This window comes from Dama dama, chromosome 18 (assembly GCF_033118175.1).
Source record: "Dama dama isolate Ldn47 chromosome 18, ASM3311817v1, whole genome shotgun sequence".
In the NCBI taxonomy this organism is placed as follows: domain Eukaryota; kingdom Metazoa; phylum Chordata; class Mammalia; order Artiodactyla; family Cervidae; genus Dama; species Dama dama.
The window spans coordinates 100,236,100-100,262,644 of record NC_083698.1 but is presented as its reverse complement, the minus strand read 5'-3'; the positions used below and the strand labels follow the sequence as shown (position 1 = coordinate 100,262,644).

General features: G+C 41.5%; 1 protein-coding gene across 5 annotated transcripts in view; it reads right to left on the bottom strand.

The window, feature by feature from the left end:
* The window catches only part of MGAM (maltase-glucoamylase), a 194,531-nt gene that overhangs the window by 145,236 nt on the left and 22,750 nt on the right, over positions 1 to 26,545 (bottom strand). For all 5 annotated transcript variants that reach the window (XM_061165958.1, XM_061165956.1, XM_061165959.1 and 2 more), the window contains exons 4-18: positions 23,265 to 23,385; positions 22,057 to 22,166; positions 21,062 to 21,213; positions 20,029 to 20,200; positions 16,686 to 16,785; positions 12,028 to 12,140; positions 11,596 to 11,721; positions 10,569 to 10,700; positions 10,302 to 10,418; positions 9,122 to 9,235; positions 7,535 to 7,619; positions 6,066 to 6,183; positions 4,770 to 4,941; positions 3,364 to 3,480; positions 1,542 to 1,696 (exon numbers count right to left, since the gene is read on the bottom strand). In XM_061165958.1, coding sequence (XP_061021941.1) covers positions 1,542 to 1,696; positions 3,364 to 3,480; positions 4,770 to 4,941; positions 6,066 to 6,183; positions 7,535 to 7,619; positions 9,122 to 9,235; positions 10,302 to 10,418; positions 10,569 to 10,700; positions 11,596 to 11,721; positions 12,028 to 12,140; positions 16,686 to 16,785; positions 20,029 to 20,200; positions 21,062 to 21,213; positions 22,057 to 22,166; positions 23,265 to 23,385 — 1,904 coding nt within the window. The remainder of the gene's footprint in view (positions 1 to 1,541; positions 1,697 to 3,363; positions 3,481 to 4,769; positions 4,942 to 6,065; positions 6,184 to 7,534; positions 7,620 to 9,121; positions 9,236 to 10,301; positions 10,419 to 10,568; positions 10,701 to 11,595; positions 11,722 to 12,027; positions 12,141 to 16,685; positions 16,786 to 20,028; positions 20,201 to 21,061; positions 21,214 to 22,056; positions 22,167 to 23,264; positions 23,386 to 26,545) is intronic.

Below are 26,545 nucleotides of genomic sequence, written 5' to 3'. Positions count from 1 at the left end.
TAAATGAGACCTAGATTCTATTTTTCTTTTTATGTGATGTGACCAATATAGACCTCAAAGATGTCCCCATCCTCCAATATCCAGGTATTTGGCTTTCAGAACATCTGTGCCCAAAACTGTTAGAATGAATCACTTACAAGTCAATCAATAAAACTGGTTGAATTCTATGTCCAAACTGAAGCTTTGATGTAATTAACAGCAAACACTATTTCAACCTAATATCTCTATTTTTGTGGGTCGCTTCAGTCATGTCTGACTCTTTGCCACCCTATGGACTGTAGCCCGCCAGGCTCCTCTGTCCATGCAATTCTCCAGGCAAAAACACTGGAGTGGGTTGCCATGCCCTCCTCCAGGGGATCTTCCTGAATCAGGGAATGAACCCGAATCTCCCACATCTCCTGTGCTGCAGGCAGATTCTTTACCCACTGAGCTACCTGGGAAGGCCAGTTGAGGCAGGGTTCCCACCTAAACCACAGCTTCTGTCTCAAGCTGACTAGCTCCACATAAGCTTCCCAGCATCATCTCAATCCTCAGTTTCTAAACACGGCTTCCTTCTCCTGATCCTGCTGGGGCCACTCAGAGGAATGCCAACCCCACCACAGAGCTACTCATTCTGCATCCACTAGAGGGCCCCACAGCATCATCTCGGAAGCAAGGACACACCCTCTCCTAATACAAATCTCTATCCAGCATGTATTTTCTCACAGCTGCTTCCAACCCAAAAACAGGATTGCCTGAAGACCCTAGAGATACCTGCTGGCGAATCTATTGAGGCATCAGTTCATACTAAGTGACCAGTTTTAAGGAGAGTCTCTTAAAAGTGCTCTTTGTTAGAGTCAAATTAGATACTCATCGGGTGAAGATAAAAATTCTGATTTCTGGAAATCCTGCATAGTAGTATTCTTATGGGTGTGTAAATGACAGGCTGATTCCTAGAGCCCAGGATGATTCAAACATGTTGCATTTATTGTGCACTTTATTTTTATCATTATTACATCAGCTCCACTTCAGATCATCAGGCGTTAGATACCAGAGGTAGGGGACACTTGCTTCCCTTGTGGCTCAGCGGGTGAAGAATCTGCCCACAATGTGGGAGACCTGGGTTCCATCCCCGGGTTGGGAAGATCCCCTGGAGAAGGGAAAGGCTACCCACTCCAGTATTCTGGCCTGGAGAATTCCATGGACTGTATGGTCCATGGGGTCACAAAGACTGAGCGACTTTCACTTTCAAAGAAGCTAAGGATGAAAGAACTTAAACGATTTGTCTAACGTATGGAGTTAGTTGGGAAAACAAAGACCCCAACTCCCATGACTTTTAGAACACTTCTTGCTCCCAAAGGGATAAGGCTATAACACTTAAATATACCTAAAATAGCATTGATATATAGGCAGTAATAGATTTGCAAATGCCAAAGGATTAGTCAAGCTGAAAAAATATATCTGATTAACTGGATTGTTTTAATTTCCCTGCTTCCATTTGATGATGCAGTCAGTTTCACCCAGTTGTATTGATAAAATTCCTGTGGATTAGATGAACTTACTCATGCAGAAGGGGCCTGGCCACGGTGTCCCCGCGGCTGTGAGCACGGTAGAAGAGGGTGTAGAGATAGGGCAGTAGGGTATAGCGGATGGTCAGGTAGTGCCTGGAGGAATTCAACAGCAGCGAGTCAGTGCCAAAGGAGGCTGGATCCTGGGCCTGGGAAGAAACAAGAGGTGGTAGTTGTCATCTGGTTTTGATCTTGGAGAAGCGGCAGTAAGCAGTGAGTTCCCCGCTCAGGAATTCAAACTGGGTGACCTGAATGAAAACCAGGAATCCTAGCCACTAGACCAGCAAGGGTTAGAGGTGAGAAGCAAATTTTCCCAAGCTCTTGCCTCTGTTTGAAAGCAAGAATGTTTCAAGGAGGCAAACCGTAAAAGCAGGTGCAAAGCTTATTATTAGAGACAGCACAAGTGTGAGCGCACACAGAGAAACAGTCTGTTTAGTTAAGACAGAAGCAGGGCAGGGAGGCATACCTGGGTACAAAAGGTGTGGGATCCCCCACCACCCCGCCACTCCCCGGATTGAGGAGGGGCTGAGTCAAGAGGTGGTTAAGTCATTTATATGGGGCAGTTCTTCTGGGTTTTTGTTTACCTTTGGCCAACTATCCAGTTTCTTTTTCCACCTCTGACCTGCCCTAGGACCCTCCCCAACATGCATGTGCAACTTTTTCCCAAGATGGGGAAAGAGTCCAGTCCTATGGAGGGCCTTAGCATCACCTATTCTGGGGTGGTACCCCCTCCTTTTTGATCCCCAAGGAGCCTTCCTGCACATGTGCAGTGTTTCCCTTGCCCCAAGGAGGGGAAAGGACCTTGATCTTTTACTCATGCAAGGTTTGACTCCTCTCTGTTCCTGCCATGACAGTTATCTTAAAGTGCCCCAAGTCTGACTATTTACCCTGTTCTTGTTGGTTTTTTTTTTCTTTTTTTTCTATCTCAAAGTGCAAATGGGAGGCTGCAAATACCTAGCCTGTAAATACCGAGCCTAGGTTGTAAACACCTAGCCTGGAGTCCACTTGTCTCCTTCCTCAGAAAATGTAAACAGGAGGCTAGTTATAAATGCCCAGCCTGGAGCCCATCTACCTCCTACCTCAGAAGGATCTGCAGAAATCAGACTCCGTTCATCACAACTAAGAGTTTTATTCCTGCCAGACCTGGAGCTGCCTTGCAACTTTGCTTCTGAGCAATAGGGTTGAGAAAAGGGAATTCATTCCACCCAGTAAGTGGCCACTCTTCACCCTGCAATGCCTCCCCCTCGTTCATTCTAGGGGTGCTCTCTTGGCAGTGCATGCTTGCTTAGTTGCTCAGTCGTGTCTGACTCTGCAACCCCAGGGCTCCTCTGTCCATGGGATTTTTTCCAGGCCAAGAATACTGAAGTGGGTTGCCATTTCCTGCTCCAGGGGATCTTCCCGGCCCAGGGATCTGACCGAGTCATGTCTCCTGCATTGGCAGGCGGATTCTTTTCTGCTGAGTCGTTGGGGAAGCTCTGCAGTCTGGGTAGACTAGCATTTAAATAACTTTGAAGTATTTCCTTATTTTAATTCAAGATGAGTAACATAGATAACGTGTCTAGAGGTTTGATTGAAAACCTTCACAGACTCGCCATCTCTTTGACTGCTGCAGCAGAAATAGCAGAGGCCACAGCAACAGAGCATTTTAATGGCACATCAGGAGTTCTGGTCAATTGCAAACAATGGTCCCAGTTAGCCTAAGTGAAGCACCAGGGAGGAAGCTGGCTCAACAGATTTCCAGGTAAGGATGCAGGTAGATCCAGTCCTACTGAATGCCAAGTGTGTTTTGATCTTATCTCTTGAGAGACTGACTTGCCTTGTAGCCTTGGCCATTGTGATTCCTGGAAAATGGATAGAAGGCTCCCAGCTGCATCCACCGTCTGCAGAGCTCTTCAGAAGTATCCAGTAGAAAGCCACATATGTCAGCACCCACCTGGAAGGACACACAGACAGTGACAGCGTGTGGACCTCACTTCCATTGCTGCCCCCTGCTCCTGGGCTTTGCTTTCTACTGGACACCTGCAAACCGAACTTGGCTGACCTCTTCCTGAGAAGGCGAATGCAGTGTGATGGAACTGGGCCGTGTCCCGCATCCACTCCTTACTCAGGTGACTCCAAATGAGTTACTCAACCCTCTGTGACTCGGTTTCCTCATTTTATTAAAGTGGGCACTCTAGGGTTTTAGTAAATGAGATGATGTAAGGTAAGTAAAACATGTGATGCACAATAGCTCTTTGGTGAATAGTAACTAGAAATACTGTTGATATCACTTTGACCACAGCACTGGCCAATTAATTTTCCAACGGCTAAATCTGATCAGGTCGTTCAAGTATTCAAAAATTTCCAGGGTCTCCTGCTGCTCATCCCCATGGTAACTGGCTCCAACCCACCTCCTTTCCAGCATCATTTCTCATTCCAGTCCTGTGTGCCCCTCCTGACAGATACATCAAATGCTCCCTCTTGCTGGTCTTGTTCAAGTTTGATTCTCAGTCTTAAAATGATCTCCCCTAACCATCAGTCTGATAAACATACCCACTTTTAAGGTTAAACTCAAGTGCCATCTTCTATATGAAGTGACTATTGACTCTTTCCCATGACTCCCCTTGTTTCTTGTTATCTTATTAGAGTTGAAAATTCCCTTTCTCGGGATTTCTTTTAACATTTAAATTATATGTTCCTGTTGGCACTTTTACCCTAGCTTGCCATAATTATGTGTGTGTGTGCTTGTGTATAAACTTGGGGGGGAGGGAAGGAAAGTTTTTCCATTACTATATTTATGTTTCTCTCCAGGTACACCTAGCTCAATACTTTACTCAGAGTAAGAGCTCAATAAATAGATATGTCGAATTTAACTAAGAGATCCCAAAGCCATCTCTAGGATGCTGATAGCGTTGTGCTTCCTCATTTGGGTGTAAAATACACAGATGTGTTTCGTTTGTGAAATCATCAGCTGTAACCTTATGGATATGTGCACTTTTTCACATGTAGGTTGTACTTTATTAAAAAAAAAAATTTCCAACGATACCACTTCAAGGTGGTATCAAGGGTCTATTTTATAAGGCAGTACAGGAAAGATTATCATGGTATCAGTATCATACTAATGTAGATGAAGCAATGCTCACCAGACACTTAATCCTGGGCCAGAGAGGGCAGGGGAGGGGAGATTTATCATTTGGAAACCGTCTAGAATGAGGCATTCTGGGGACTGGCATGTGGACTCACCATTGGGATACCAAAAAGGTTGAACTCAAGCATGCCAGCGATGGACCATCGAAGATCATTCCAGGTGGCTGCATTGTCTCCTAACCAGTGGGCTGCAAACTTGCCCGAACCCGCAAATGTAGAACGGGTTAAAATGAGGCTTCTCTTGCTGGGGAACACAGTCTTAACAGTTCTAGAAAGGGAGAGAGAGAGTCAGTGTGTGACCTTAGTGAGTCTTAGCCCAGAGGTTAATGTGATGATACTGAAGCTCTCAAGTCAGTACTCTACTCTTTTCTTCTAGTTCTCTCCTGTAGGGCTGGATTTGCTATTGGGAGCAGACTGCCCCATTGGGTATGCTTATATTTTGTTTTGTTTTAGGCATTTTATGTACTTCATTAATTGGAGAAGGAAATGGCAACCCACTCCAGTGTTCTTGCCTGGAGAATCCCAGGGACAGGGGAGCCTAGTGGGCTGCCGTCTATGGGGTCACACAGAGTTGGACACGACTGAAGTGACTTAGCAGCAGCAGCAGCAGTACTTCATTAACTCCATAAAATCAAATTTCAGTAAAAGGATACTGATCTGGTACCTAAAATCCCAAAGCGTATGAAGTCTGTAAGTTACTTAACCGTCTATACACCAGACTATAGAGTATGGCAGAGAGGAAAATACATGAAACCTTGGACTCATGCAAAAATGAGTCCAAATTTTGCTTTTACAATTTATTAGCTGTTTGACCTTGGTCAGGTTACTTCTCTTTCTTTCTCCCAACTTTTCATTCATGCATGTATTCATTCTTTCTTTCATTATATACATTCCATAAATATTTTTTAGCTTCCTTCTTCCCTATGGGTTTCCCTGATAGCTCAGTTGGTAAAGAATCTGCCTGCAATGCAGGAAACCCCAGTTCAATTCCTGGGTTGGGAAGATCTGCTGGAGAAAGGATAGGCTACCCACTCTAGTATTCTTGGGTTTCCCTTATGGTTCATCTGGTAAAGAATCCACCTGCAATGCAGGAGACCTGGGTTCGATCCCTGGGTTGGGAAGATCCCCTGGAGAAGGGAAAGGCTACCCACTCCAGTATTCTGGCCTGGAGAATTTCATGGACTGTATAGTCCATGGGGTTGCAAAGAGTCGGACACGACTAAAGGACTTGCACTTTCACTTTCTTCCCTACGTGTCCAGGATTTTCTTCATTCATTCAATAATAACAGCCTTACTGTTATGCCAAGTTATATAAAATAACACAGTGGCACCTGGAATCTAACAGGACTCAGAATCGGATCTGTATTGAGCCCACAGCGATGAGGGCCTTACTCTGCAGTGGCGATCGCCATGGAGTAGCCGTACAGATTGTGGATGTCGTACTGCCGTCCCCAATGCTGCACCGCATCCATGCAGATGCTCTTGCTGAACAGGTACCCATCCAGGATTTCTGCGACGAAAGAGGGTTCGGCCAATGAGAGCCTGAGCTACACATTCCCCATTTCTCGACTATCACCAGACATGGCGGCTCCCTGAGCAGGCAATTGTGTGGCCATCCCGGAAGTGGCCATACATCACCCTGCACAATCAGAGAGCTATATGCACCCGCAGGAGTTTCTCTGTTATGCAAAACAACTGTGCTGACTTGACACCCACACACATCATCCCACCTGGGTGCTCATGTGACCAGAGGCAAGCACTTAGAAGTAACTGGGTCCAGTTAGATTTGAATTTAAATCTGAAGTCTGCAGACTTAGCTAAGTGGTCCGAGAACAAAAATATTTATTAAAAATAAATTTCTCTCCCTTCTCTCCGTTGACCAGATACTGTAAAGGATGATCAACCAACCTATCTTTTATTCATCCAATCTTCTCTGCTCCCTTCACACCACTCTGGTTCAGATCCAAATTACTTTGGATCTTAACTATTGCAATCATTTCCTTAATGGTTTATTTACCTCTGATCTATCAACTTTCTAATTCATATTAGAAGCACACATAATGCCAGATCAATATTTCCAAAACCATTTGACTCCCATATTTCCATTACTAAAATATCAGTAATTTCTATCACCAAAAGAATGAAGCCTCCCATCAAAGTCCCTCACTGTTTGATCTTGACTCATTTGTTCCAATTTCCTATTTTCTCATCAGATTGGAAGTCTTCAAAAGATGCTATAATTCTAGCAGCTTATTCCTTTCTTAATCAAGATACTATTTCTCTGTGAGTCTCTAGTTTTCTTCAAAATACAGTGAATGCTGTGATCCTAGGGCCACACCCTAGGAGATTCTATTGGTCAAAGTTCAATCAGATCTCTCTAGCATTCTATTCACTGACACTGACTTTGTCCTCCCAAGCCATGGGTTCTGGCTTCCTCTCATTCTGTCATCCAAATCTCTTCTTTACTCTCTTGACTTGATCAGATTTGACTTCATCTGAAGACCAAACCTAGTTATCTGGTTTCTCTCTGGTAAGCCCTGACCTGTCTGGGTCCATACTTGAGAGCAAAATGAACTAACCACTAGCCTCTGGTTTCTGTACCATATCTTCTCTAGACTCTCCCCTAGAAACAGCTCAGATGTAAGCAGAAGGACTAGGTTGCCCCTTTTGGAATTTATGCCTTATCTAGAAAAGCAGAATGTTTTGACTTTCTTCTCTAGTTTACTTTATATAGTACCCACATTTTCCTTCCTGTATGCAATTTATGTACTAAATGCCTCAGCAGGTTGTTCATATCTATCATTATGAATATAAAATATGAGATATGTGTTGCCACTTTAATCAAACTAATCAATGCTTACTGGGAGTGAATGGGGGATAATTTAGATTGCTCGTGGAACATCCTGAAACTGAGCCATCCACGAAGTTGGCGACTTCATTCATATCCTGCAAGACAAAGAGCAAAAACTATTAAGAAAGAGTAACATTTCCTCATATGTTGTACAGATGGTGTCTATTTTTTTAAGGACTCAGAGAAATAATTCTATATATTTCTTTTCTAAAGACGTCCTTAGGTTAAAGAGAGAAACAGATGTTCCTGCCCTGTCTTCCCTACCCACTGAAGGCTTTGTGGAGGAGGTTGTTAAAATCCCTTCAAAATGACATGTCTTCAATCATTTAAACTGAAATATTTCTCAAAATATTGGGTTGGCCAAAGGTTCATTTGGGTTTTTCCATAACATCTTACAGAAAAACCTGAATGAAATTTTTGGCCAACCCGATATTAGGTGAATCATAATTCAATTTATATGATCCCATATAAATCAACTTATATTGATACATTCTCAAAATATGCAAATATAGCTATGAATACACACATTATAAATGCATTTGCATATATAAACACATGCAGAGAGAGTGAGTGAATAAGCAGGTACCCACAGCTGTGCAAGTGAGAGGTCTGTAAAGATTCACACGGAAATACTGACAGTAGATGCCCTTGGTTGATATCGTTTTCGCTCTTCTCATCTGTTTCGCTCTTCTGTTTGCATTTTCTACTTTTCCCTTATAAATAGAAAGAATTTCAAGGCTAGCGCTCCCTAAATTGTGTTGAACACCTCCTGCTTTGCATTGGTTTTCATTCGATATTAGCCTATGAGACATTTGTCCTTTCTGTAGCCACAGTTCTGTCCACACCTGAGTACTCCGGCTCTGGTTGGTGTATCCAACTTGTCCGAGTGAAAGAGCCCTGAACTGGCCACTGAACCGTTCAGGTACTTGGTGACAATGACAATGTCTTCCCTGGTGGCTCAGATGGTAAAGCATCTGCTTGCAATGCAGGAGACCCAGGTTCAGTCCCTGGGTCAGGAAGATCCCCTGGAGGAGGGCATGGTGATCCGCTCCAATATTCTTGCCTGGAGAATCCCATAGACAGAAAATCCTGGCAGACTACAGTCCATAGGGTTGCACAGAGTCGCACACGACTGAGCCCCTGAGCACGCACAGACTTGGATAGAACTGATTCCTGAGTTTACTTCCAGTTCTAACAATCTGCTTTTGAGTCTGAGCTACATGTCTTCGTAAGATTGTTTGAATAGTAAGAGAGGGAATACTTAGAATTACTGCCACTCTTGCTTTCCTCTCCTTCTCTTGACCCTGCGCTCCACGACTCAGTGACATCGAGATACACAGTCTGAATGTTAGCCACCTACTCAACAGAATGTTAAGAACTCTAGATAATAATTGAGAACCTACTGTATAGCTCAGGGAAGTTTACTCAGAGCTCTATGATGACCTAAATGGGGAGGAAACACAGAAATGAAGGGATGTATGTGTACATAGAGCTGATTCACTTTGCTGTACAATAGCAACTAACACAGCACTGTAAAGCAACTATACTTCAATAAAAATTAATTTTAAGGAAAGAGAAAAAAATGTTAAGAACTCACAATCCAGATTCCATCAAACTCTACTTGGCTGTGGAAAAGCTCAAATTCATTTGTCCACCAAGCAGTACATTTAGGGTTGGTGTAATCAGGAAACACAGTTTTTCCAGGCCAGACCTGCAGGAAGAAAAGAAAATAATTAATCAGAGAAAGTTAAATGAATACAGAGTAAAATAGAGTAGAGTACTCTACAAAGAATTCATAATATGATTGTGGCAACAGAGCTGCCCAGACACAGGTCATTTTCAATTAAGGATGTGAAGCACTTCAAATACTTAGAATAAACAGGAGTTGTCAACTGACACTTGAAGAAAAGAAGTTATTTTTTTAAAAAATGATTAAATCATTGTTAATGTTCAACTCCCAATCCTGGGAATGAGAAATGAGGGAATGGTCATGGTTTAGTGACTAAGTCTGGCCCGACCCTTGTGATTCCATGGACTGTAGACCACCAAGCTCCTCTGTCCATGGGATTTCCCAGACAAGAATACTGGAATGGGTTGCCAGTTTCTTCTCCAGGGGGTCTTCCTGACCCAGGGATCAAACCCTGGCCTCCTGCATTGCAGGTGGATTCTTTACTGAATGAGCACAGGGAAAGCAAATGAGAAAGAGTACTGTGTAATTTCAGCTGATGCATCACAAGTTGTATGTTCCAACCATCAATCATTCTTTCTATTGTCTTCCTATCCACTTCCTGTCAGACACTATGCACTCAGGTCAGCAGAGATATTAGAAGTGAAGCAGCAGATAATACTTTGATGGAAGAAAAGGACAAATAGAAATTTGAGGAAAAACTAATCAAACTTGTCAGATAACAGAAAAATTGAGTAAGAAAAGGAATGAAACAGTTCCACTGGATTTGCCAATTTGAAAATAACTGGTGCCATTTGTCAGAGGAGGGATGGGGGAAAAAAGCAGACTGCGGTCAGCTAAAGAGCAAATGGGGAGTGAGGAGGGAAATATTCAGTATCTACGTCTATTGTTCAAAGGGACTGTGCTATGAAGGGAATGTAAGAGCTCAGATGGCTGGTAGGTATTTGGAGATGAAAGCACAAGGGCAAGTCGATCCCCAGCAAATATGATAACTGAAAATGTAAAACAAAACAATTACATACACACACACTCACACACATATAACACAGCCACAGCCCCCTACCAGCTCCAAGCTTCCCCATTAAGTTACCTCCCCAATGAGTGGATTCACTCCATCCGAAGTATTCACCCATATCTTCATATCTGAACCCCTGTCATACGGGCCGTAGGGATTACTTAGGGAAGAGTTGTTGGAGATGGCAGGATCCTAAGAAGGAGAAAAATACAGTGAGGAACCTAGCTTTAAGCCAGAGGCACTGAAAGGAGATTGGAAATTGGGGATGAGGTGGGGAGAGGAGGCTTCAATGACAAAGAAGAGCAAGGACCTAATGTGTGGGTATAAGAGGACTGTCCATACCACAATGATGACCAGTTTCTGTCCGTTATTGTGTAATTCTTTAACAAACTCAGGGAAGCCCTTGAAAGCTACTGGATCATAAGTGAAGTCCTTTCTTGCGTCCATGTAATCAATATCAGCATGCTGAACATCCTGAAAGAACACACAAGGTCCACAATTTATGGGCCCATCCCTGGAATCAGATTAGCTGCATCGCTCTACCTGGTTGTCTGGCCCTCTGGCATTAAAATCCAATCTAACAAACAAACCTCGACAATCACAAAAAAAATCACTAAGGCTGTCAAAACACATCCATTACCTAAATGCTATGTCATCCACAATAAAGAAGGGATTAGGCTGTGTCTCCCACCTCCTCTCCCTCATTTGACTGCCCCACATTTTGTTTTGTTGCTTCTCTTCTACTTTGAGCCATCTTTGACATTTACTCTTTCCTAATATTGCTCTTACAAAAACAGTGGAGCCCAGGATGAAACTGACTCTTGCTCTAGGACCTAAATGTCTGCCTCCAAGGGCATGGGGTAGTGGAAAGAAGAGGATTATTCCAGAGAACTTTGGGCTTTTCCCTTTGCATCTCTTGCAAAAACCTCACTACTCATTATATAATTGACATATTCAAGTGCAGTCATCTAAAACATAAAAATATTTTATTACATGCATGTACTATATCCTTTTGCTCACTTAAACTAGGAAAATAAATGTTTTGAGAAGTCAAATAAAAGATGCATTAGGTGAAATGTAATCAATACAGTAAGCATAAGAAAATTTTACTATTAAAACATGTGGTAAGAAAAATAGAGAAAGAAACAGATTGTCTCCCAACCCTATATTTGTGGTCTCTAAGGATCCTGTTATAAAGAACCAGTTGCTTTAAAGGAATGGTTGGCCTGACAAAAAGACTGGCATTCTGAATATGTAAAAATATTTTTGCTATATATTAAAAAAAAAAACTCAGGAGGAGAAAGTATAAATAGATGTTCTTATTCCCCAATTCTTTTATTTTTGGAGCATTTTTTGAAATCTTACTTACGTAAGGCAGCTGTGCGGCGCGGTTTCTCTCCACGACTTCTTTCATGTTATCTAGAGTTCCATAGTCGTAACGACTGAGATGAAAGCCAAGTGCCCAGTATGAGGGTAGGGCTGGCCGTCCAACGAGCTGAAACAATGATGTAAAATGAAAGTTAGGAAATACTCTGCTTTTAAAAAAATTTATTCTGAGCATTAGTTTGGGGGCACAAAATATACCCACTTCCCAACACTCTATTTCCTTAATGTTAGATGCTAGTCTATTTTTCCAGCCCCTTTATAAATCATGGGCGGTAGGGTCAAATTGTAGTAGCACATTTGTAGCAGCTACTTATAATATTAACAGCATATGTTTACAAGTCACACTTATATTAAATTTCATTTTCTTTGTGCTATTTAGGATTTCCTTAATCATATCATGATATCATAAGTTTACCTCTAGATATTCTTGAACAACTTGCTCTGGAGTATTCCCCAAGAACACATAGAAGTCGAGAATGCCCCCAATGGTGCGGTAAGTGACAGCCGGGGTGGGCTGGAGGAAAACCTCTTGAAGATTAAAAATGAAGCAAATAAACATTAGAATTTGTTCTAGAGTTATAATTACAAAGTTTTAGACCAGAAGATCCCCAATCATCTGAACACTAGTGAAGTGATCCTAATACCTCGTTTTTGTATAAAAAGGGACAAACTCTGATGGTCAAAGTCCACCCTCACAGCACAAGAGCGGTCAAAGCATTTGTTCTGCAGCAGATTTTCATACTGGCGACTGGAGTATTTTCAGTGTTGTATCAGGATTTCATGAAAAAGCAACCAGTTTTGTGAAGGGGTTCAGAATAAGCCACCGTGGCATAAGAATGATTATAAATTGAAGATGTTTGAGTTTCTGAAATCCCTCATCAACCTAAACACAAAGCCTCTCATAAGCACACATCTGCTCTCAGACTTCCATAGTGGTCCAATAGTTAAGACTTTGGCTTCCAATGCACGGGGTGTAAGTTTGACCCCTGATCAGGAAGCTAAGATCCCGTGTGCCTCACAGCCAAAAAACCAAAACATAAAACAGAAAGAGTGTGTAACAAATCCAATAAAGACTTTAAAAAGCGTCCACATCAGAAAATCTTTAAAATTAAAAACTTTCAAGAAAAGAACTTAGTTGTCATAAACCCCCTACCCTAGAGCAAAACAAATGTTCTCTGAGACAATAAATTGGCAGCACACCCAAACAGACATGGCCACAAGAATATCCGACTCCCACTATTCTCCTAAGGATGCTAATCTTTCCAAAAAGTCATTTGTTGTCCCATTAAATGCCCTCTCACTCCTTCAGGGAGCTATTTGTTTCATCCTAAGTAACTGTCTTCCTCTACCTTATTAGGAGCTGCTAGGCTCCTTTGTCCATGGAATTCTTCAGGCAAGAATGCTAGAGTGGTAGCCATTCCCTTTTCCAGGGATCTTCCCAACCCAGGGACCGAACCCAGGTCTCCTGCATTGCAGGCAGATTCTTTACCATCTGAGCCAACAGGGAAACCCATTAGCATGGTATCTAAATTCTAACCCAAATTCTAACCACTCCTTTGAGCTACTTATTGAGCACTCTTGTGCATATGTATGTCATACGTGTAAATAAACTCGGTCTTTCTGTTGCTAACCTGTCTTTTGTCAGATTGATTCACAGGCCTCCAAATACCTAACTTAAGAGGACAGAGAAAAAAATTTTCTCCTCAGGCATTCACAACTACAGAACATGCTCTTCCAATCTCATTACCCATTATAACTACAGGAATATAACCCAGCTATACTCACAGAGGTCATAGCCTCAGCAGATCTCATATCAAGCAAGAGCCAAACTAAAACAATGTCAGAGATGATATTATAAATTCAAAATCTCTCTAAGTCCCCATTGCAATTGTCAAAGATGAAGTCTCCCTATCACCTTGATTTGCATTAGGGATAATGAAACTAGAATACCTCATAACACCATACACAAAAACAAATTCAAAATGGATTAAAGGCTTAAATGTAAGGCCAGAAACTATAAGGCTCTTAGAAGAAAATATAGGCAGTACACTCCTTGACATAAATCACAGCAAGATCCTCTATGACCCATGTCCTAGGGTAGTGGAAATAAACACAAAAATAAATAAATGAGACCTAATTAAACTTAAAAGTTTTGCACAGCAAAGGAAACTATAAACAAGGTAAAAAGACAACCCTCAGAATGGGAGAAAATAATAGCAAATGAAACAACTGACAAAAGATTAATTTCCAAAATACACAAGCAGCTCATGCAGCTCAATAACAGGAAAACAAAAATCCCAGTCAAAAAGTGGGCTGCTGCTAAGTTGCTTCAGGCGTGTCTGACTCTTGTGTGACCCCATAGACAGCAGCCCACCAAGCTCCCCTGTCCCTGGGATTCTCCAGGCAAGAACACTGGAGTGGATTGCCATTTCCTTCTCCAATGCATGAAAGTGAAAAGTGAAAGTGAAGTCGCTCAGTCATGTCCGACTCTTAGCGACCCCATGGACTGTAGCCCACCAGGCTCCTCTGTCCATGGGATTTTCCAGGCAAGAGTACTGGAGTGGGGTGCCATTGCCTTCTCGGCAAAAAGTGGGCAGAAGACCTAAAAAGATATTCCTACAAAGAAGACATATAGATGGCTAGTAAACACAAGAAAAGATGTTCAATGTCACTCATTATCAGAGAAATGCAAATCAAAACTACAATAAGGAATCACCTCACACTGATCAGAATGGCCATCATCAAAAAATCTATAAACAATAAATGCTGGAGAGGATGTAGAGAAAAGGGCGCCCTCCTACACTGTTAGTGCGAATGTAAATTAATCAGCCACTATGGAGAATAGTATGGGGATTCTTTAAAAATCTAGGAATAAAACTACCATATGAGCCAGCAATCCCACTACTGGGCATACACCCTGAGGAAACCATAACTGAAAAAGACACATGTACCTCAATGCTCACTGCAGCACTCTTTGCAATAGCTAGAACATGGACGCAACCTGGATGTCGACTGACAGATGAGTGGATAAAGAAGTTGTGGTATGTATTGTTGTTGTTGTTGTTGTTCATTCGCCAAGTCACGTCTGGCTCTTCATGACCCCATGGACGGTGGCACACCAGGCTTCCCTGTCTCGCACTGTCTCCTGGAGTTTGCCCAAGTTCATGTCCATTGAATCAGTGACCCCATCCAACCATCTCAGTAATATTCCATCGGAATATTACCAGCCATAAAAAGGAACGTATTTGAGTCAGTCCTAATGAGCGGGGTGAACCTAGAGCCTATTATACAGAGTGAAGTAAGTCATAAAGAGGAAAAGCAAATATATATTAATGCATATATGTGGAATCTAGAAAGATGGTACTGATGAACCTGTGTGCAACGGAGCAATGGAGATGCAGACAGAGAGAACAGACTCATGGACCCAGCGGGAGGAGAGGTGGAGGAATAGAGTAGCACTGAAATATATACGTTACCATAGGTGAAATAGCTAGCTAGTGGGAATTTGCTGTATGATGCAGGGAGCTCAGCCTGGTGCTCTGTGACTGCTTAGACCGGAGGGATGGAGTGGGCGGTGGGAGAGAGGTTCAAGGAGGTGGGGACATATGTACGCCTATGGCTGATTCTTGTTGATATATGGCAGAAACCAACACAACATTGTAAATCAATTATCCTCCAATTAAAAAGGAATAAATTTTTAAAAATCAATCTGATCAGGCTGAGAGGGAAAGGTCACAGGATCCTAGATACTCTAAGCTACTCAACTTGTTTTCTGGTTCCTTTCAGCCACCTGAAACTGCACTTGCATTACCTCAGTCTATTCTTTGACCATCAGGTAGCTTAGAATCATCTAAGATTCGATTAGGTATCTTAGTATCATCTTGTATCATTCAAGTTATTCACAAACAATCTGGTAAAAAAAAAAAAATCAGAGCCTAATTTTTCAAATTTCCAATTCTTTGCAAACTGATACTTTTGTAAAATAACACAAAAATGAAACACTAGAAGAAAGATTCATGCATGCACTTGGACGCTATAGCAATGTTTCCTTTCAGTTTCTGTATTTATCTTACTGTAGACCTGAAACAGTCTGTGAACCTTCCACGAACCACACTTTGAGTGGCCCTGATCTAGTCCACTGAGTTTCAGTCAAGAAGACAGTGGGGATCAATATCCTATGCTGACTATCAACTCTGGGATTCTGACACAACTCCTCTTCCCCTATAGTGATTGAATCATTGCCCTGGGATTGTATGTGACTGGTGCAAGCAGAAAAATAGTTAAGAATTATCGATCTGGTCTAAAACCTTCAAAGATAAGGGAGTGAGCTACTTTCTGGAATCCTATGATATTACCATGAGATCTTAAACAATCTGAAAATATTCTGCATGGCCTTCAACACTCACCCCACTTTATCTTGCTAGCCTTGGTGTCTCAATGCAACATTCACTGCTCAGTTGTATCTCCTTGGTTAGGCTCAGCTATTAGAACAATTGGGCTTCCCAGGTGGGTCAATGTTAAAGAATTCACCTGCCAATGCAGGACATGGAAGACATGCAGGTTTGATCCATGAGGTGGGAAGATACCCTGGAGTAGGTAATGGCAACCCACTCCAATATTCTTGCCTGGAAAATCCCATGGAGGAATAAGCCTGGCAGGCTACAGTTTATGGGGTCACAAAGAGTCGGACACAAAGAGCATGCACACACTATAAGAATAACCTGTTGTTTTTACCAAAGCTGATATTAAGCCCTGTACTGGATGGATGTCTGAGGAAGGAGAAAAATAAATTGGTAGAAACTGCCTCAGAATAGATTATAGGAACGGTTAGCTGTTTTAGCTCAAAAATAGAAAATTTTCCAACAGAGGCAAACAGACTGAAGAAAATCATAAGCCAGGATAGGACACTCAACTCATGGCCACCATGGGTCAACAAGTAATGAAACAGGGATGATACAATCAGAGAACATATGAAACCCTAAAGGGCACCACTCCTTTATCATGATGCTGTCAGAAGGGGACTGAAAGTCATTTTTGAGTACTTTTTTCATTACTATTCCTTTAGTCTTTTACCCATGGCATTGCTGTTCAGCAGAAAAACTCCAAAGGACAATCCACTAGCATCTTCAAGGCATAGGAAGAACGTCTGTGCACCATACAAGTTAGTTCCATCCTGCAGAAAGACAATTTAAAATCAAAAATTTACAAATAAGCCCCACGTGGCCAGAAATAGCTTAGGAAATCAGTATTAATCATGCGAGAAATGGGCATGAAGAAACTTGTGGTCAAAGAAGACACAGATCTCTAATACAAGGTCTATATTTGGTTGATGTTAATCAAATGAATTAGTATTTTCTTATACAGTTAGTTGGCTGTGAGAGCTTATAATGTGTTAAGATGTAGGAGAACAGGAGTTTTGAAACTGTAGTTCGTAAAAGCTCTTCTCTATTATAGGTATCAAAAACAAACTTAACGGTTACCGAAGGGGAAACTTGGTGGGGTGGAGAGGGATAAATCAGGAGCTTGGGATGAACATACACACATTACTCTCTATAAGATAGATAACCAAAAAGAATCTACTCAATATTTTGTGATAATCTATATGAGAAAAGAATGAATATAAGTATATGCATAATTGAATCACTTTTCTATACACCTGATACTAACACAATATTGCAAATCAACGGTACACCAAATTTTTTTTTTAAAAAAGCAGCTCTCCCCTCAAACAGGCTTGACCTTGACTCAAAGAGGTTTGACCTAACCCCACCTGCAAAAACTCCATTAAGTCCTAATATAAATCAATCCAGTTTAGTTCAGTCACTCAGTCGTGTCCAACTCTTTGCGACCCCATGGACTGCAGCATGCCAGGCCTTCCTGTCCATCACCAACTCCTGGAGTTTACCCAAAACTCATGTCCATTGAGTCGGTGATGCCATCCAACCATCTGATCCTCTGTCGCATATAAATCAGGCACCATTTAATTTGCAACTAGATGGAGCTCTATTTAAGATATCTGGTCTTCTAGTCTTTACAAGAGTAAACATTAGAACTTGAGCTGGGCTTCTAGACTTGAGAACAGCAGTTCTCAACCTGGGCCACATTCCACCTCCATTAAAACAGAATCTCTGGAGACATCAGCAGGCAGCCATGGTTTGTTGAGTTTTCCAGGGTGTTTGCAAAGTGTAATCATGTTTGAGAATCACTGCTCTGGGACAGTACGTCTCAAAATTTGGCGTGCATAAAAATTACAAAGGAACTTAATGTAAGTGTGGGTTCTAATTTAGTCGTTAGAAGACAGAACTGAGAGCCCAGATGTCTCATGTGGTGTTTCCTGCACTGCACACTTCAAGCAGCAAGGATCTAAGGCTCCTTATTAAACAAGCATCAGCAGCCGTATCCCAGATGACCTGCTCTGAGTCAACACCTGCCCTGGTTTTCTGATAGGATGTGGTATGGTAAGGAGCATGGGCCAGGGGTTAGATCTTCTCTCTGTTCCTTACAAACTATTTTTTGTTGTTGTGTTTGTTGTTTAGTAGCTAAGTCGTGTATGACTCTTTTGCGACCCCATGGACTGTAGCCCGCCAGGTTACTCTGTCCATGGGATTTCCCAGGCAAGAATACTGGAGTGGGTAGTCATTTCTTTCTCCAGGGGATCTTCCTGATCCAGGGATCGAATCCACATCTCCTGCATTGGCAGGCAGATTCTTTACCACTGAGCTACTAGGCAAGCTCTTCTTTGGATTTTGTTAGTTTTTTTTTTACATTGTGCTATTTATCTGGCTTTTCTAAACCTGTTTCTTTGTCTGTTAGATGGAGTAAATTAAACTCATTTTTTCGGAGTTCTTTTGGTAAATAGAGATAACGTATTTTTAAAAGTCATTTAATAAAATATTCCTCTAATTACCTTTCATCCAGTCACTAGTTCTGCTTAATCAGGAAAGTTGCTGAACAAAACCTGAATGTAGCATTGCTGAGTCTAGAAAATATCTCTACTTTGAATTTTAGCAGTAAAAACAAAACAGAGAAAAAAATAAAATAATAACAACAATGAAACTTTATTCCTTCTATTCTCTCACTGCCCCAAACATTCTTCAAGGAAAGAATGATTAATACAGAATTTTAGTTGATTAAAAAAAAAGAATTTTAGTTGATATTTTATCCTATTTTGCTGACAAACCTGGTAAGTTGGTGATTTGTAAAGATCAACCTAAAATGTGGTGATCAGAACCAACATATTGTGCAGAATCAACATTAGTTTTCTCCACAACTAGTTAGTTCAAAAGGAAAATAAAATAAAAGTAGTTGGTATTTACTGAGCACTTTCTATGTGGCAGACACTCTTCTAGAGACTCTATATGTATCCGTTCATTTAATCACCATCACGACCCTATGAAGTAAGTATACTACCCCCATTTTATGAATGGGGGACTAAAAACACAGAGGGGAAACCTGCCCAGAACCATATAACTGGTGAGTGCTCTTGTTATTGTCCAGCCACCAAATCATGTCTAACTCTTTGTGACCCCATGGACTGCAGCACATCAGGCCTCCTGTCCCTCACTATCTCCTGGAGTTTGCCCAAGTTCATGTCCATTGAATCAGTTATGCCATGCAGCCATCTCATCCTCTGTTGCCCTCTTCTGCTACTGGTGAGTAGCAGTGTCAGAATTCAGACCTGGTAGCCTCACCCTAGAAGCTTATTCCTAACCATTATACTGTACTGCATGTACATCTCTTCATGACAAATAGATGGGGAAACAATGGAAACAGTGACAGACTTTATTTGGGGGGCTCCAAAATCACTGCAGATGGTGACTGCAGCCGTGAAATTAAAAGACACTTGCTTCTTGGAAGAAAAGCTATGACTAACCTAGACAGCATATTAAAAAGCAGAGACATCATTTTGCTAACAAAGGTCCATCTAGTCAAAGCTATGGTTTTTCTAGTAGTCACGTATGGATGTGAGAGTTGGACCATAAAGAAAGCCAAGCACTGAAGAATGGATGCTTTTGAACTGTGGTGTTGGAGAAGACTCTTGAAAGTCCCTTGGACTGCAAGAAGATCAAACCAGTCCACCCTAAAGGAAATCAAACCTGAATATTCATTGGAAGGACTAATGCTGAACCTGAAGTGAAGAACTGACTCATTTGAAGAGACCCTGATGCTGGAAAAGATTGAAGGCAGGAAGAGAATGAGATGGATGAGATGGTTGTATGGCATCACCGACTCGATGGACATGAGTATGAGCAAGCTCCGGGAGTTGGTGATGGACAGGGAAGCCTGGTGTGCTGCAGTCCATGGGGTCACAAAGAGAAGGACACAAGTGAGTGACTGAACTGAACTGTACTGCTAGGAGATACCCTCATGAAGAGGCTATGATCTTCAGTGAAGGGGGGTCCATCTGAAAGCTTACCTCATTGGGGGTTGTGTCCCTGGCAAATATGGGCCAGGTCTTCCAGTTCATGTCAAGCCGGTACTGCTGGTGCACGTGTTCGCCCAGCCCGTACACGTTGGCACTAGGCAGTTGGATGGAGAGCTGCAGGAACTGGTCAGCAAACAGCAGGGGCCCGACGCTGGAGTCAAACCTGGACACAGGTACAAAACATGGGACAGGTAGGCAAGTGTGTGGAGAGAATGCAGCTGCTTAGAACGGTGTGCGATGCTCTGCTGTGTTCAGTCGCTCTGCCTCGTCCACCTCTTTGTGACCCCACGGACTGTAATCCACCGGGCTCCTCTGTCCATGGGATTTTCCAGGCAAGAATACTGGAGCGGGTTGCCATTTCCTTCTCTAGGAGATCTTCCCAACCCAGGGACGGGACCCAGGGATCTCCTGCATTGGAGACTGGATTGGATCTCCTGCATTGGATTATTTACCACTAACACCACCTGGGAAGCCCTCAAAGACTTAATGCTCCCTGTTTAATCAGCTCCATTTGCCCTCCTATGATATTTTCCAGCAGATAACAAGAAAGAGATCAGGTACCATTGGGCACATTTCTTAGATTTGTCCACCTAATACTCTATTATGTGACCAGATTATTCTTACATTATAGTAGATGCTCCACAGAGAGCTACTGGTGCATAGGTGTCAGAAAGATGGAAGGAAAAAAAGGGACAATAAAGAGGAAAAATGACCTAATGGAAGGAAGAAAAAGAAAAAGGACGCAGCCCAGTGCCTGGCCTATAATAAATGCTTAGTAATAACAGAGGAGGAGGAGGAGAAAGATGAGGAGGAGAAAGGAGGGGGAGAAAGAGAAAGAGTGGAGCAGGAAGAAAGAGGCAGAAAGGCAGAGAAAAGTCTGCATTTGAAGGCGGAGAATCTGATCACCATCAGTGGGCTTACAACCTTCTGGAATATTATAGAAAGGCATTCATTCTCAGGTTTGCAAACCTCCCTCCTCCATAACCTTCAGACTCATCTCTCTAGGTAAGTTTCCAAAACTTACAGAACACGATTGTTGCTCGTTCTGATCACTTTGATGCCAAACGGCTGTTTGGAGACCTCAACTTTATACATCAAGGAAGAGGCAGCATTTCCTGTGAAGGGTTGCACATGTTCATGGGGCACTTCGTATCTGTTCTGGTTTTGGTCAGTTAACTGTCCAGAGAGGTTAGCAAAAAAAAAGTCAAAATGAAAACATCTCTACTGTTTCTAAAACAGAAGCATGCCTACCAACACCATGCTTCCCAACACCTATGCTCGTGGCACTGGAATCTGGGCAGCAGATGACATTCTAATCTGAAATTATATCACCCAATTCGGATGTTTAACAGTTGGACATAAGTTAGTCTTTAGGTAGACACTGTAAGTCTGCAGACATGACTTATCTCTAGAATTTTCAAAGCTGTGATCATTCTTTTCTTCCCCTCCCTACCACATTTCAGATGGCATCAAGGGAAAATGCATGAAAGCCAAAACTCACCAGTGAACCCTATATGTCTGGGAAGTTGTCACACTGAAGGAAGGCAATAAGTACCTTCAACATACAGGTGCTAAGTAAGAAAATGACAGTAGAGAAAAATACTCTACTAGCAAATTTTTCTCTTTTGTAGTAACTTCAGTCCTCAGGAAGGGAACAAGAACCTCTCAAAAATTTTTCTAAATAAGTAGGTATCATCTGATACCACTTATATGTGGAACCTAAAATATGACACAAATGAATGTATTTACAAAAGAAAAAGACACAGAGACATAGAAAACAAACTTACCAAACAGGAAATGGGGTTGAGGAGAGATAAAACTAGGAATTTGGGATTAGCAAATGAAATCTATAATATATAACATATATTAACATATATATAATACATAACAAAACTATAATATATAGTTTAAATATTTAAGAACAAGGTCCTACTGTAGAGCACAAAGAACTATATTCAATATCTTGTAATAAACTGTAATAGAAAATAATATGAAAAATACAAATAAACAAACTACAACCTTAAAGTGGAAACGGTTAGATGTCTGGTATTCTGCTGTGAGAAGGACATTGTTGACATCATTTCCAAACAGAGATGGAGAAGACAACCTTTTCAGCTGGGCTGTAAATCCTAACGTGAAAAGGAAGAGAGTTTTCAGAGCCAGCTGTGTAAATTCACAAATAACAGCCACATACAAGTAAGCTAAGTGTCAAAGGGGCTGGCAAAAAGCTTTTACTTCCCATCAGAAGAGGAGACACAGATGTGGACCTCATCATACATACATACCATGTTGGACCAGATTCTGAAGCTAGGAAGCTATTACCTTATTCAAAAGCTATGCCTCTCTGCTCTAAAATCTGAATAGAAACATCCCTCTCCTTCCATCAGCCCATCAATCACTCCTATACCCTTTACACTCTCAGTCCTCGATGCGTTCATATCCATTATTCCCTCTCTGTTGTCTTCATGTTACATCACAGGTGATCGTAGGTACCAATGCCATCTCCTTAGTTAGGCGACACAGCAGATGAGAGTCCAGGCCTTATTAGAAAAGTCTATTGGGCCAAGAGGCCCTGGAGGAGAGCATGCCTCTTCCTTTATGCTAAAGAGCCTCCCCAAAGTGCTCAACTTCTCTTACCCCTAGAATGTTCATTATTATGTCTGCATTTTAAGATGGGAGAAAAGAAGGAGGTATGTATAGTCCATGAACAGTGACACTGACTAGCTAACTTTAATAAAATGTTGATAAAATTGGAATTGTTTCCATATCATTAAAATTGCATTGTATTAGAGTTGTTGGTAGTCTCAGAAGTGACTGAGTCCAAAACTCTCTCTTTAAAAGTTAGAAAGTTGGGGAATGAAGAGATCACGATGTATGGACAACGTTACATGAGGAAATGGAAATCCACTCCAGTATTCTTGCCTGAAAAATCCCATGCACAGAGGAGCCTGGGGGGCTACAGTCCAAGGGGTCACAAAGAGCACACTCACACACACATGAGGACAAAGCCAGGAACAGGACATGTCTCCCAGCTCTTAAGACAGAGAGTGATCTTCTCCCTTGATGCCAAAGAGACTCCAGGCAGTGCTTGAGGGCAGCGCCCATTCTATCACAGGCACCGTGGCCGCACAGAGCAACACCCTGCTGCTGCTACAGCTGTCTGCTGCCGTGTCCAGGGCCACTCCAGAGGACCTGGAGTTCCTTCTTCAGGACACAGCTTGGCTTACCTGCATTTGTGTTCACGAGGTCGCCCCCTACTTGATAGCCATGACTCTTAGAATAATAGCACCACGGTATGCTTATGGTTCCCTGAGGCCTCCAGCAGCAGCCACGCTGGTCACAGGTAGCCTGAAACAAGAGATCAGTCAGAGTAACTCCATTCATTGATAAATATGATTGGAGCTTGTGGTCTTATAAACTTTGTTTTACAAATAAGCAACCTGATAGTCAGAGGAATCGTGCTGCAGCCCAGTCCCTGCAGTGTTTGCCCTCAAAACTCATTTTTCTGGCTAACATCCTTCGTTGTTATTGTTATCAGATAACAATATATGATTGCAGTGCATTCTATACCTCTCATCAAAATAAAACTGGATAAATTTATTTAAAGATTCTAAACTACCGTATAGTTATATCACCAGTAAGCCAAAATGACAAATGCAGCTTCATTAATTTTGGTTTTGGCTTTTTAAAAAAAGACTTTGCAATTGACTTTATTCAGAAGCTTTGAAATCAAAGTAAATTTGCTTTGACTTTTAAATGTGTATATTATATATCTGTGTATTTAGTATATGTGACATTATGCATATATATTATGTATATTCGTAAATATATATATACATTTTTATATATAGTCTCTCAATTCATCCCAAGGCAGAAAGCAACTGTTCCATGAAACCCAAATAGATTCTAATTCTTATTTTTAAAAGTTACCTGCCTTTAACCATAATTAATGACTCAATCACATGTATACTACAGGCTACCCAGGTGGCACTAGTGGTAAAGAGCCCTCCTGCCAATGGAAGAAACATGAGAGATGTGACTTTGATCCCTGGGTGAGGAAGATCCCCTGGAGAAGGAAATGGCAACCCACTCCAGTATTCTTGCCTGGAAAATCCCACGAACAGAGGAGCCTGGCAGACTACAGTCCATAGAGTCACGAAGAGTAGGAAATGACTGAAGTGACTTAGCCTGCATGCACATGGATAACTAAAATGAATACAATCTCTTTCTCATATCAACTAATCTGGAAGAAGCAGTCAAATTAAATACAACAAAAAGCAAAGAAAGTGCTCCTCTTGAAGAGTAATAATAAAATATTATAGCAAAAATAATAGGTTGTAGCTTCCAAGATCAGATTAGAGAATGTCTCCTGTCTCACTCCCTGTCTTTCCCTTGTTCTGCTGGAGCCCTCACTCTGGGAGAAGTGAGGTGCTGGACTGCAGAGTGACCCACATGGTGAGGACCTGAGGGAGGCCTCTGGCCAACACCCAGCAAGGAACTGAGGCCCTCAGCCCAACCATCCTTGAGCAGCTGAATTCTGCTAATAATTACAGTAATCACAACACACTCCCTTGAAAAGGATCATCCCTCCATCCCAACAGACACCTCGACCACAGTGTGTAAGCCAAGAGCACCCAGATACACCAAGGCCAGATTTCTGACCATAGAAACTGTGAGGAAATAATGTCTGCTGTGCCAAGCCATTATTTTGGAGATAATTTCTTCCACAGCAACAGATAATGAACACACCCTGCTACATTATTTTACAGATGAAGAACCTCAGGCCACAGAATTCAAAGTTCACAGGGGTGAAGTGATTTGCCAAAGCTCACATAGTTAGCTATCGAGAAGGCAAGGATCAAAATTTAGTTCTCTTGCTCTCTGTTTCTTTGTTTCTATAGTCTGGGTTGAGTATCTGCTGAACATACTTTCAGGGGGAGATGGAAATGCTTTACGAATGTAAGACACAAAAATTGCTTAGATACATGAACAATTAGATTTAGTCAAATGCTAATTTTTATGCTAATAACTGATACTAAGGATCAAAAAATGGCGTCCATCTATGGTTTCTATTGCTGTGGAATCAGGCTTCATTGTGAACTCAACTAGTCCACAGGTTTTGTTTTTTCTTTTCAAAACCCATTCAGATGAAACTTCAGTATAACAGGAAAAGAGAAAGGTGTTGAAAAGAGTGTTAAGTAGAATGGTTTCAGGATGCTCCCTGGAGCTTAATAATCTCTTCATTGAATTGGAAAGGGCAAAGATCAAAGAGTGGCCCAGACTGCAGAAGTGTTGGCTGCCTGGAAACCCCAGGCCCTGCAGCTGAGCTGAGCAGTGATGAGAAGCAATGTGGGATGAAGCAGAGCCCGGGTATACAGGCAAGAGAGTGAAGAGTATGCGAAATGTCGGAAATGAGTTGCAGAGAAAAGCTATGAAAAAGACAACATGAACAGGATTGAAGGCACACAAAAAGAATCAGACCTAAACCCAAGACACAAAACACCCCTTTAAGTTAAACCTGAGAATTAAAATGTAAGAGACACTGCCAAAATAATATAGGGTGCATCATTTCCAATATAGTACTGAGAAGAAAAATTTCTCAATGCAAAAAATAAGGAAAGAAAACATGTATGCGGGAGTGAAGGTGAGTGGGGAGCAATACACGAAAAAAAGAACAAATGGGAAACACGAAATGAGACTGTAGTTTTTCAGGTCAATTACTACATGGCTTAGATAATTAGTTTAGAAAACAAAGATGATATGATTACATTTACAGAAATACATTCAGTTGAAGTTGCTTATAGACAGCACACCCAAAATTTAAGCTTACAAAAGCACCGAAAATGGGGGAAACAGCTATGTGAGAAGAATACTAACCAAAGACTAGAACAACTATAGTAATAGCTGACAAGTAGACTTTAAGTAAATATTCATTATTAGGGAGACACAGAGTCACTATATGAAGATGAAATCTCACCAGGAAGATATGAAATCTCAAACCTGATATACACCTGATAATAAAGATAATAAAGATAATTTTTAAAAATTTTATTAAAGATAATAAAAAAGTATTTACAGGAAAAAAATTTAAGGAGTCAAAACGTAAACCTAAAAAAGATATTAATTATATCATGGAATAGTTTTAAAGAACTCCCTCAGTAATTGATAAATAAAGTATACAAAAAATTAAAGCTACTTTGCTTTTTGCTTAATAGATACATACAGGCTCCTACACTAACACAAAGAGAAACACTGGTTTGAACTCAGAGATGGTGAGAAACCAGATGCTGAAGACACTGTTTATGACCTAGTCAAGCTCTGCTCCCCGAGTCTTTCTCCTCCAACCCTCAATCCTTCTTAACATTTAGAGAGAGAGGAAAAGAAACAAAAAAGCAAGCATTTAGTATCATAATCAAACTTGAAAGAAAAAGGAAACCTAGAATCCAGTCTTATCCATGAATGTAAAAACCTAAAAGAGCACACAGCTTTAAATCAGCAGCATATTAAA